This window comes from Carcharhinus amblyrhynchos, chromosome 1, assembly GCF_965287045.1.
Source record: "Carcharhinus amblyrhynchos chromosome 1, sCarAmb.v2.hapA, whole genome shotgun sequence".
Taxonomy (NCBI): domain Eukaryota; kingdom Metazoa; phylum Chordata; class Chondrichthyes; order Carcharhiniformes; family Carcharhinidae; genus Carcharhinus; species Carcharhinus amblyrhynchos.
Genome location: NC_137324.1, coordinates 67111123 through 67124596, shown reverse-complemented (window position 1 = coordinate 67124596; position 13474 = coordinate 67111123). Strand labels below are relative to the sequence as shown.

Here is a 13474-nt window from a genome sequence, read left to right as displayed (position 1 = left end):
ATGCTGCAGAGCACAGGTAGCCAGTTTGTGTTTGTTGACTGGGTTGCTCCTGAGATATTCCTCACAGTCTCATTCAGTTGAACATCTCCCAATTTGCAGTGCATAGACAGTTCTTCCAGATAGAAGTGCAGCACTCAGCCACTGAGTAGGAGAGAGCCAAAAAAGAGATTCTTAGAGTTCTAGTGTTGGCTCCTCAAGAGGTTTCTACTAGTTTGTTGATTGTTCCAAGTCCTCAGTGTAGTGGAGACTTTCTGGAGGTGTGGCTTAAAAGTCAGTGCGCTTTCCAAAACAACGCCATGATAGGTGGGTGTAGGATGGCATTAGGTGGAGGCTAAATTCTTGGTGACTTCCTGCATTGTCAAGATGGTAGATACATGTTTTGGCAGCACTTGGTTTGAGGCACCAGTTTTTTTCAATAGTCAGAGCGTTTACTAAGGTTAAAAGTAAGAGCACTATTGATGTTCTTGAAATTTCTCACTTGGTAAAAATAGCAGATTTCATCTGCATAGATGAACCTGTGGCAGCAAATGGCTAGCAGGTTGAACAAGGTGATGGGGCCAGTACTGACCCTTGAGGTGGGCCATTTTACAGTCTCTTCCACGTACTGGCATTGGGCCCCATTATCTGCCATTCCCCTTGAGTACATTGTTTCTTCATGCTATCTCATTTCACATTTACTTGCTGAATGTTTAGTGCCTTTACACTGGTGCTTGTTTACTTTTGATTTCTTGACTACCATTTTGTGTTTGCATTTTGTTTAAAATCATTCTTGAGGGTGAAGAATTTTGACTCCACAGCTGAAATTGGGAGTGTAAGTAACTCAGATCCTGGACTCAAACCTAGACTAGGCTCTTCTACAAAACTAGCATTTGTTTTGTGTGACAAGGCTATGCAGAAGTTGAAAAGAATTCTTGTAACCAAATTGTCAGTAGGATTTTTTGGTATGAAAGCAAGTATTAACACACCTCTGGTTTTTCTTTGCATCTTGCAGTAATTAACTTTTTTGGTTTCTTTACCAATTAACAGTTTCTTATGTCAGGCTGGGCCACTGGATACTCATTCCGTTGTGACCTTGTGGATTACTCCAGGTCACCACAAGCCCTCAGGGTAAGTAAATATTCAGCTACTCTTTTTCACCTCCTGCTTTGAGCGTATCTGGGTTTCTGATTTAATTCCTCTTGGTTCAGTTCTGAAAGTTATGGGGAGAGAACAGAGGCACATGGATTTGCAATTGGCTCTGCCAGTAAAATAACTCGCTATAGCAACAACAACAAATTGTTTTGGCTGTAGAAAGTGTAGACGGACAAGGGCAGCAGGTGCATGGGAAAACTATCACCCAAGTTAGCCTTTAAGTCAGACCACCTCTCGGTTGGCTGAACAGTAGGTTAGTGATGTAGAGTGATGCCAACAGCATGAGTTCAACTGTACCTGCTGAGGGTATTCATGAAAGCCCATCTTCTCAAGTTTGCCCTTGACTTAGAGGTAGTGATCCTCGGGTTAAAATCACTAATCAGCCTATAGTCATCTGAGATTATGGCGACTTTAACATGTCTATTTGTCTCAAGTCTTTTTGTGACAAAAAAGATACGTTGAAGTCGCCACAACCATGTGAAAGATGCTGTATAAATCACTATCATGTTTCATTATCTTTCTTCTAGATGGCTTGGACGTGTTGGCTTTTTTACATATCAAAGTATATTGAGTTATCGGACACTGTAAGTATCATGGGCACAGAATGTACCTCATCATTGGCACTTTAGATTTTTTATAAATTTTATAGAAATATACATCAGATTTTATACAAATCGGTAGCTATTTGTTGTAGCATGATGTGCTTTAAAAGAAGTGTTTTCAAAAGTTTTCAGTAGACGGTGTATCAAAAATTGTATGCTGTTGTCTAAAGCTGTATCTTGGATCCTGACTGCAGGATATTATTGACCTATTATTTGCCTAATAATCAAAATTAAAAATTTGAATTTATTGATCAAAATGGTGTGCCCTAGCATAAAGTTTAACTTGCTTTGAGAGCAAGATGTTCTGCTAAATTTATTCCACGTAATTGGCTGTTCCAGTTTTTTTTTTGTGTGGGATTTATAGCATTAGTTTCTCTCAATAATGGAAGTATTGTTTTCAGGAAATTTGGGCTTCTTCCAAAAACATGAAGCCAATAGCAGAACCTGTAATCCAATTGTTGCTGCACAATGCATCAATGAAACCTACTTTCAAAACAGGAATGAATTTTTTATCCCTTTTGAGGATGTCAGCCCAAAATCACTCCAGAATGGCTTACAATTATCTTCTCAAGACAACCAGGAGTGGAAAATAAATTTGATTTGATTTATTATTGTCACATGTATTGAGATTCAGTGAAAAGTATTGTTTCTTGTGTGCTATACAGTCAAGACATACTGTTCATAAAATACATAGGGGAGAAGGAAAGGAGAGGGTGGAGAAATATAGTATTACAGTCGCAAGGTGTGGAGAAAGATCATAATATATGGGAGACCCACTCAAAAGTCTGGCAGCAGGGAAGAAGCTGTTTTTAAGTTGGTTAGCACATGATCTCAGACTTCTGTATCTTTTTCCCAATGGAAGAAGGTGGAAGCGAGTATAAGTGCTGGCCTTGCAAGCAACGTATGCTAAGACTGAATAAAATACAAAGAAATGCCAAGTTTGCAAAAGCAATTTGCTATAACTGGTGATTTCTGAAAACGCACCACGTTGTTATATTAATTTATTCAGCAAAAATTCCTATATTGGAAGTTTTTCCTTGTGATCCCAGCCTCTAATTGTGAAGGGATTACTTAGTTTGAGTTTGTTATTATTTTGCTCGTGAATCGAAGGTCAACATCAAAACATTTGGTTTTAGAAATACAATTATTTGTACGCTGGTAAAATTATTTTCAGATGACTGAACACAAAATTGTTATGGCATTTCTCGTTTTTCCACACAGATCTTCTTTGTGCTTCGAAAGAAGAACAGTCAAGTAACATTCCTTCATGTTTATCATCACACCATCATGCCTTTCACATGGTGGTTTGGAGTCAAATTTGCTCCAGGTAAACTTGTTGACCTGCTAATTTGCTTTTATTGCATTTTACTGAACCCACAAATAAACTATGAAGGTTTGTGCTTCCTACTGTTAGACTTTCAACAGTTGGCTCACTCTACCTTTCTTGATCTGTCTTTGTTCATAAACCAGATTAAAGTGCAACGGGTTTATTTGGAATCACAAGCTTTTGGAGCGCTGCTCCCTCAGGTGACTGACCTGAGGAAGGAGCAGTGCTCTGAAAGCTTGTGATTCCAAATAAACCTACTGAACTTTAACCTGATGTTGAGAGGCTTGTTACTATGTCCCCCCCAATCCAACACTGACATCTCTACACCTTGTTCATAAACAGTTACCTTGCTCAACAGAAACACTGCATGCACGAATTTAACTTGTAGTCTCACTGCATCTGCTGTTGCTCCAGAACATGAAAAATACTTCATTGGCCCACATTGTACAGGCTGAACTAATCATTGAAATTTAAACAACTGATAAAATAGGGTAACAACAAAAAGTACAATAAATTATTGCACAAATGCAGCACAATGGCACAGTGGTTAGCACTGCTACCTCACAGCGCCAGAGACCCGGGTTCAAATCCAGCCTTAGGTGATTGTCCATCTATGTGGAATTTGCATGTTCTCCCTGTGACTGCTTGGGTTTCCTCTGGTGCTCCAGTTTCCTCCCTCAATCCAAAGATGTGCATGTTAGGTTGATTGGCCGTGCTAAATTGCCCCTTAGTATCAGAGGGTTTATAGGGGTAGGGCCTGGGTGGGATTGTTGTTGGTGCAGGCTCAATGGGCCCAAAGGCCGCCTCCTGCACTGTAGGGATTCTGTGAAGCATGATCTCAGCCTTGTTTACAACACGCTTTTATGAAATGACACTTAAGTCTGTTGAATAAAATTATCTTAATTATTTACATATAAGAACATAAGAACATAAGAAATAGGAGCAGGAGTAGGCCATCTAGCCCTTCGAGCCTGCCCCGCCATTCAATAAGATCATGGCTGATCTGTTGTGGCTCAGTTCCACTTTCCCGCTCTCTCCCCATAACCCTTAATCCCCTCTCTTATCAAAAACCCATCAACCCGCTTCTTAAAAATATTTAGCGAGGCAGCCTCCACCACTTCAACGGGCAGAGAATTCCAGAGATTCACCACCCTTTGAGTGAAGAAGTTCCTCCTCAACTCCGTTCTAAACCGCCTCCCCTTTATCTTGAGGCTGTGCCCCCTAGTCCTACTGTCTTTTTTGAGCGGGAAGAGTCTCTCCACCTCTATCCTATCCATCCCATTCATCATCTTATACGTCTCAATGAGATCTCCCCTCATTCTTCTAAACTCTAACGAGTACAAGCCTAGTTTATTCAGCCTCTCCTCATAGCTCAATCCCCTCAACTCCGGCATCAGCCTAGTAAACCTCCTCTGCACTCCCTCCAGGGCCAAAATATCCTTGCGCAGGTGCGGCGCCCAAAACTGCACACAGTACTCCAGCTGCGGCCTCACCAATGCCCTATACAGCTGCAGCAAGACCTCCCTACTTTTATATTCAATCCCCCTCGCTATGAAGGCCAGCATCCCATTCGCCTTCCTGACCACCTGCTGCACCTGCAAGCTGGGTTTTTGCGACTCATGCACAAGGACCCCGAGGTCCCTCTGCACCGTCGCCTGCTGCAGTTTTTCGCCACGTAAGTAATAGTCCTTCCTACCATTCTTCCTACCAAAGTGGACCACCTCACACTTGCCAACATTAAATTCCATTTGCCATTTCCTGGCCCATTCGCCCAGCCTATCTAGATCCTTCTGCAGACTCTCCACACCCTCCGCACAATTTGCCGTTCCCCCAATCTTGGTGTCATCAGCAAATTTCGACACCCTGCACTCGGTTCCCTCCTCCAGATCATCTATATAAATGGTAAATAGCTGAGGCCCCAGCACCGACCCCTGGGGCACTCCACTAGTCACCATCCGCCAATCCGAATAGCACCCATTGACCCCCACTCTCTGCCTCCTATTTGACAACCAATCCTCTATCCACGCTAACACCCTACCCCCAACTCCATGTCCCCTGACCTTCTGCAATAACCTCTTGTGAGGTACCTTGTCAAACGCCTTCTGAAAATCCAGAAAGACCACATCCACCGGCTCTCCTCTATCCACTGCCCTAGACACATCCTCATAGAACTCCAGTAAATTTGTCAGACACGACTTCCCTTTAATGAAACCGTGTTGCGTCCGCCCTATCAAGCAATTCCCTTCAAGATGCCTCGCAATTTCCTGCTTAATGACGGATTCTAACATTTTACCTACCACAGACGTTAAACTAACCGGCCTATAATTCCCCGCCTTTTGCCTGGCACCCTTCTTAAACAACGGCGTAACATTAGCCGTTTTCCAATCTTCCGGCACTTCCCCGGAATCCAGCGACGTCTGGAAAATAACCACCAAGGCATCCACTATCACCTCCGCCATTTCTTTCAGAACCCTCGGATGCATTCCATCCGGTCCTGGGGACTTGTCCACAATCAGCCCCTCCAGTCTGTCGAGCACCACCTCTCTAGTAACAGTAATGTCATTAAGACCCTCCATTCCTACCACCTTTCCATCGCTAACACCCGGCAAATAAATGACCTGATTCTATATGTTGCCAAATCCTAGCATCTCCACCCCAATACTCACATGGAATAAAAAGAGCATGCCCTACGTTTTCTGAAATCGATGACTATCTCCTTCATTTTTTTGACATGGAAGTATTATTGTCATCGCAGCAATTCACCAGATTTTCTATCTCTTTCCTGTACTGTGTCTTGTCATTGTTTGAGATCCCTAACTGTTCCCCGGGGTCAGTATTGGGACCCTTGTTTTTCCTGATGTATGTTAATCATCTAGATCTAGGTGTGCAGGGGGCAATTCCAAAGGTGGTAGATTGACATAAAACTTTGAAATATTATAAACTGAAATGAACAGTGTAGAACTTCAAAAGGAAATGGGCAAGCTGGTGGAGTGGGCAGATAGGTGGCTAATGAAGATCAATGTGAGGTGATGCAATTTTGTAGAAAGAACACAGAGATAATATAAAATAAGAGGTAAAATTCTTCAAAGGTGTGTAGTAGCAGAAGGACCTGGGGATATATGTGCATAGTTCATTGAAGGTGGCACAGATGGAGAGTGTGGTTAATAGAACATATAGTATTTTGGGCTTTATTGATAGGGGCATAGAATACAAGAGCAAGGAGGTTATGCTGAACTTATACTAGACACTAGTTAGACCTCAGCTCCAGTATTGTGTACTGTTCTGGGTGTCACACTATAGGAAGGAGGTGAATGCTTTGGAGACTGTGCAGAAGAGGGTCACAAGATGATTCCAGGGATGAAAAACTTCAGTTATGAAGATAGATTGTGACTGTTCTCAGAGAAGAGAAGAAGAGATTTGATGGAGATGCTAAAAATCATGAGGGGCTGGCCAGAGTAGATGGGGCGAAACTGTTTGTGCTCGTAAAAGGATCAAAAAATGAGAGGGCACAGATTTAAAGTGATTTGCAAAATTAGCAAATGTAATATGGAACAAAATTACTTCACACAGTGAGTGTTTGAGGTCAGGAATGCAGTCCCTGGAAGTGTGATGGAGGCAGCTTCAATAAAGGTATTCAAGAGGACATTAAGAGGATTACTTGATTGGAAACAATATGCAGGGTACTGGGAAAAGGCAGGAGAATGACACACAGTCACAATGCTCATTTGGAGAGCTGGTATAGATGCAATGGGCCAAATGGCTGCCTCCTGTACCATAACAATTCTGTGATACCTTCAGGGAGTCAGTCCCTCACCACCACCAATCGACACTCCGATCTCACTTTGGGGACACCAAAGGCAGGTTGGCTGATCGCATTGCAGTGCACCTCCATTCCTTTCACAAGCGTAACCCCAAGCTTCCAGTCACTTTTATTGTAATTTTCTTCTGCTGATCTTCCTGTCCCCTGTTCCAGTGACATTCACTGCCAGCATGAAGAACAGAACCTCACGTTTGGTTAGGCACTTTGGACACAATATTGAGTTTAACAATTTCAGGTTGTAACTTTTGTACCCATTGTTTCTTTTTTCTCCTCGTTTTGAGTTTTTTTCTCTCGTTTTGACTTGGCCACTGATCATTCTTTCATTTATACTCCTTGACAACTCCTTTGTTTAACTTTTCACTTACTGACCCCTTTGGCCTTTTAATCTTGTCAGTTACTGTCTCCTGTCTTCACCCTGTCTCTTCATCCTTTCACTTGCTTAAAACCTATCACACTTCTAACATTTCCTAGCTCTGGTAGGAGTTTCACCACCTGCAACATTAATTCTGTTTCACAGGTGCTGCCTGACCTCCTGAATATTTCCAGCATTTTTTGTTTTTACCTTCAGTCGCCCTGCCCCAGTATTTCAATCCTGCCAACACTTGCAAACTAGGCAATCATATTTAGTCCATTCCAATCCTAACAACAGTACAGTGCCCCTCTTCAGAACGGCTGCACCCTCTGCAATGCTGTAATGTCCTACTATGTCCCCCACCAAGTGCTGTAGTCCATTCTAATAATTTCCCCGTTCTCCCATGGTGATATCCTAAGACCACTCTGCCCCACCCACTGCTGTAAACCAAATTCTCCATTGCAACTGTAGTATGAACATGTAGCATCTTGCTGAACTGTATCACTGTTCCTTCACTGTCACCGGTTCAGGATCCTGGAATTCCCTGCCCAATAGCACTGTGGCTGTAGATGCACTAAAATGACTGCAGCGGTTCACAAAATCGATGCTAGTCAATAATACTCACATCCTGTGGGGAAGAAATAAGAAAAAGGTGCTCCCTGTTGCATAAATCAGATAGCAACTTCCAGCAACGTGCAGCTAAACACTGAGATCAGCAAGCGCAGCCAGAGATGTTCTGCTCCTCCAAAACATTTGCTTAACTAATATCTTTCTAGAAAACCTGAAAAGCTAATTGAAATACACGGGCCCTGAGAAGTTGCTTTACTTGGGTGATGGTCACCAGATGTGCCAGAAAAATTAAAACTTATCCATTCCAATACAAGTCTATTTTTCATTTTGAGAGTGGCACAGTGGTTAGCACTGCTGTCTCACAGTGCCAGAGACCTGGGTTCAATTCCCAGCTTGGGTCACTGTCTGTGTGGAGTTTGCACATTCTCCTCGTGTCTGTGAGGGGATACTCTAATTTCCTCCCACATCCAAAGATGAGCAGATTGGGTTGACTGGCCGTGCTAAATTGCCTCTTAGTGTCAGAGGAATTCGCAGGGTAACTATATAGGGCAACAGGTTGGGTGGGATTGTGATTGGTGCAGACTCAATGGGCTGAATGGCCTCCTTCTGCACTGTAGGGATTCTATGGAGATGACTGTGAAACTCCTGATAAACAGCCTCCGTGGCATTGAAAATTAACTTGTGCAAATGTAAAGTTTCGTTCCTTCAAATTCTAATTGTTAGATATTTTACTTTGGTTCAAACTGGAAACAGTTGAACAATTGTAGCCAATTGAAAGATTTGCCATCATTAATGGCAAAGTGAAAATGCAGTGAAGAAAATGTCAGTTGATCTGCAGTAATTACTTACGACCATTAGGTGGTGCAATCATGCTTTGTGTGTTAGTTAACTGAGCACAGTGAGAAGCCTCACAACTCCAGGTTAAAGTCCAACAGGTTTATTTGGCGGCAAAAGCCAATAGCTTTCGCAGCGCTGCTCCATCAGGTAAGTTCTGTTCACAAACAGGGCATATAAAGACACACACTCAATTTACAGAATAATTAATTTAACTGAGCAAGTACAGTCCTGTGATTATTCAGTAATGTTAATGTAGGTTGGATATATGGCTTGGGGGAGTGAAGCGAACCAAATTATACATGTCAGTTTTTGCCCTGAGAACTAGGGATAAGTATGTTCAACATTGATTTTGTTTTAATGAGTAACTTGGGCATTAGTGCATTAAATCACTTGATAAACTTTATTTAATTGAAGGTTGGGCGTTAACAGATTGTTCTGTGATTTTTTAAAAATTATTTTTCAAAGAATTTTTCACTATTTCACTGCTCTATTTAATATAATCATTCTTTTTGTTGTGTACTTCCAGAGTAGCAATTGAAAAATCCACCAGCAGAATCTTTGGAGAGCTGATCCAGCTTCTTTGATTTAACAGTTTTTTAATTTCTCTCCACATAGGCGGTCTGGGAACATTTCATGCTCTTGTAAACTGTATTGTCCATATAATCATGTATTCGTACTATGGTTTATCTGCACTGGGACAAACTTACCAGAAGTATTTATGGTGGAAAAAATACTTGACCACTATTCAATTGGTAAGTTTTCTCTTTGTTCTTGGGTTGTGGATGACATGCAGCTGATTAATTGGCCCAGGGACATTTCCGATAACTTGTAAATTAGCCAAGTCCCAGAAGGAGTGGCAGGTTCCATCCCAGGGCATTAGTAATCCAGCTGGGTCTTTACATCACTCCAGTGAGTGCCTGGTGTTAGCCCGCGAACTATCAGGTATTTAAAAGTGCAGTTTGGTAGCCCGCTGTGGTGGGATTTGAACTCTCCTGTACTCAGTACAATTGGTCTGTGGTAGCCAAGTGGTTGGGCAGGTTTCCCTTTTTGCGATCTTTATTATACTTGAGTTTATTACGCAAAGCTAGTGCTTTTTATTTCAATGTTCATACTGAGAGGATTTGTGGAAATGTTGTCCTGGAGAGAACAAAATCACTCCAGTGCTTTTCTTGGGACTTGAATAGAGTCTGCTGCTAATTGAAGTTTTATTTGAATTCTGTGAATTGATGTGCAGAGAAAACTTAATTCATTCAGTAAAATTCAATGTTTGTAACAAAAAGAATTAACAAGAGATAGTATTGATATGCTTGCACTGGCTTTTAAAAAAAAAACTCCATCCTCCACTTGTATCATTTGGTTAGCTTGTGCTAATGCACCAACAGGTTGGAGCATATTACAAACAAGGAATTAATTAATTAAATTCTTTTTACTCTCTTTCAAATACTACGCACAAACAATTGTGTTAACTGATGTTGCAGCAGTGTCACTCTGATCTCCTAAAGCAATCTAATTTTCAGTTGCGAAGGACAATTGTGCCTCAGCAGTGATTACAAGATGTGAATTTCTTCCTCCATGACTTGCCACCCTGCACCCCAATTTTTCAGTAGGCCACTCTGGTATTAGGCCTGACAATGTTGGCATTTGGGAGAGAATCACTTTGTAGGATCCTACTATACCATACCTATACACTTTCAGCAATATGAACTCTATCTATCTCCTTTTCCCAGATGTCAGACATTTAAGGAGAATCCCTCCAAAATTGATCTGTTGCAGGTTGAAGATTTTCACTGAAGATATAGAAGTGAATGACTCTCTTGCCTGTTTGTGATGGACCGCCTTAACATGCACTAAAATACATTGAGTGCAAGTTTCGATCCCTTCTCCAAACCATATCTCAATTTTCTCAATGGAAATTATTTCAGCTATACTTTAATTCTGTTTAAGATGGTTCATCTACAAACCTGTGTACCACTTCAGTGTTACCATGGCATTACACCAATGAAATGATATTGCTTTATTTACTGAGGAGGATCTACTGTTAAGGCAAGTTGACTAAAACCTGGTCTGACAAAAGGTCATCAACCTAAGTATTAGTTCAGCTTCTACCTCCACAGATGCTACTTGACCTGAGTAATTCCAGCAGCCACAATATTTGACGAAAAATATGCTAGAGAGATCTGGTTACTAATCAATTAACACGCTTCTTTTTTCCTCAACTTTCAGATCCAGTTTGTGGTGATTACTGTCCATATAGGGCAGTTCTTCTTCATGAAAAATTGCCAATACCAGTATCCAGTTTTCCTCTACATAATATGGCTTTATGGTGTTAGCTTTATGATTTTATTTCTCAACTTCTGGTACTATGCGTACACAAAGGGGCAAAGATTGCCAAAGAATGGAGTGAACAAATTGAAGAAGGAGCAGTAAAAGTAAAGCTAACTGGAATACGTTTGATTTGTATTTGTACCTTGGGCAGTAATGAACATGTATTACACAATGTTGTACATAGTGTACATTTTTTTAAAAATTGGATAATATGGAACTGTTTCTGTGATTCTCAAGTTGATTTATTAAGGCATGCTGCCGTGTAGCTGCTAAATGTGTGAAATAATTCAAACTTCTTCAGAATTTTTTGCTAGCATCTCAAACTCAATTCTTTGCCCAGTGTTAACATTCACCTGCTGTAATGTGATTGATCCAGCTTGTAACACACATGCTTCCATCCTTGCCTCCTCCAGTTTTTCTTAATTTAGTGTATGAAGTGATACAAATGAGCCTTGTGCACTGTTAATTCATTGCTGGAATACAGAGCTCTATTGTGCCTACCCTTATGCAGCTGTCCCCATTATTGAAAGTAATTCTTCCTTTAACTGTGTATATGGATGTGTTTTCAAAGTAGTGGCAACACTTTATTTTTTGTAAAATTTTCCCCTTTCTCTTTTTACTCAAAATCCCTCCAACTTGTTGGTGATGTCTGTAAATGTTCTTTTGTAAAAGGTGTTTGGGAATATTAGGAAGTTGCAGAAGTTTAGCTTTAAGCTTTTCCATTATTGAAATTTAATGCCAACAGCAGTTTTAAAATGTGTATTTTCATTTTTGAGGTTCTGTAAGTTTTAGATATGTTAATCACAAATATTTGCTTAAATTTCAAGGAAAATAGTTAAGAGATTGCTTAGATATTTCAGCACTTTCATTGTTAGATACTGTAGTTCATTCCAAATGCATAATTCCATGGTTAACTTTTTTTCACCGATTGGCTTTCTATACAAGGTCAGTTCCCATTAACTCAATGTATTTTTTTCTTTTTGCTTCACTTCCTCCTTCAAATGAATGGTTATACAGATAAACGTTTGATCATTGGACCAATTCTTTTTGAATTCCAGATAACAGAATCATGGGCACACTTCACAGACAAAAATATTGGACAGATTTCTCACCAACAAGCGTTAAATTCTTTACTACAGTGAAAAGTTTTTAACGCTGATTTTTGAAATGCATAAATTTATTTTGGCTTTGGAGCCGTTTTGAATCTCTGAAGAATTAAAAGCACCTTTCCTGTATGCAATGGTCATAACCAAAATATATTTCAGCAGTCTTCGGCTATCTAGAGCTATAAACTGACAGTTTCAAGTACTAGTCCATCTTAGTGTGGTTACAACAGGAAATTGAGATGTTGCAGTTCTATCAATGAGCTGTTTTATTTTGAATTGAGTAAAATATTTTAGAGATGCCGTGGAAGCATACAAATCCAGTATCGACTTCCCCCCTTTCTTTAAAAGAAAGTGCCAAAAGGGAAGAAATTTCCCAAAAAGTTGCATTCCCAACTGACTACAGTATTTCTAAACTACCTTTGTTTTTACTGAACTTTTCTGAGTCTGTTACGTGGCATGCTATGATAGAGCTTTTAAAGGAGATAAACACGTTATTCAACTCTGGCATTGCAAACAAGAAACTGGAGGCCACATGTTTTAAGAGTGGGCGTTGTATCACAAGTCAGAAAATAATGAGTCAAGCACTGCAGTATAGTAATGTGACGTTGAGTGAATTGGAAAGCCTTAATGTTCTAAAGAGGGTTGAATTTTGTTTTACACCTTTTAAGCTTAAGTACTAAGTTATTACAACTTGATGAAAAATACAGTTTCTTAATTATATATGAAACCATTGGTGGAAAACTCCTGATACAGATGCTTGTTTCAGTTTACAAGAAGTATGTCATGTGACATTGAAGAAAACATGATGGGTTAGGAAAATTGTACCTTGATCTTTCTGAAATGTTGTACTCAGTTGTAATAGTAGAAGCATGCTGTATTTCAATTTTAACAAGTGTTTCCAAATTGATTTCTTTTGTAAGTGGTAATACTTGCAATGATGTCTTAAAACATCCATAATAAACATTTATCATTAAATCTAGATTATGTATTTTGTACTGTGTAAGTGGTGGTCATCCAGTAGCATCAACTCCATTCTTTTATTGTTTGTAATGTTTTTGAAGCCCCAAGAAGTAGGAAAATGGATGCCAAGCAATGTGAGTGGTACTGGTTGAAAAGGTAAGATTTAGAAGTTCGTAAGATATAGGAGATTAAATAGGCCAGTCGGCCCATTGAATCTGCTCCACCATTCAATCATTGCTGATATACTCCTCACCCTCATTTTCCTGCCTTCTCCACATAACCTTTCAACCCATTACCAATTAAAAATCTGTCTAACTCAAATTTTCTCACTGTCCCAGCATCTACTGTGCTTTTGGGTAGCAAATTCCACAGATTCACAACCCTTTGGGAGAAGTAGGCTCTCCTCAACTCTGTTTTAAATTTGCTACCGCTTATCCTAAGACT

At 40.3% G+C, this 13474-nt stretch overlaps 1 protein-coding gene across 2 annotated transcripts in view; it reads left to right on the top strand.

Moving 5' to 3' along the window:
• Positions 1-13049, top strand: part of elovl7a (ELOVL fatty acid elongase 7a) — a 52542-nt gene extending 39493 nt beyond the window's left edge. For both annotated transcript variants that reach the window (XM_080186337.1, XM_080186345.1), the window contains 5 exons: positions 1027-1107; positions 1659-1715; positions 2955-3060; positions 9255-9391; positions 10863-13049. In XM_080186337.1, the coding sequence (XP_080042463.1) occupies positions 1027-1107; positions 1659-1715; positions 2955-3060; positions 9255-9391; positions 10863-11066 (585 nt within the window). In that variant the 3' untranslated portion in view covers positions 11067-13049. The remainder of the gene's footprint in view (positions 1-1026; positions 1108-1658; positions 1716-2954; positions 3061-9254; positions 9392-10862) is intronic.
• Positions 13050-13474: the final 425 nt, after the last annotated feature.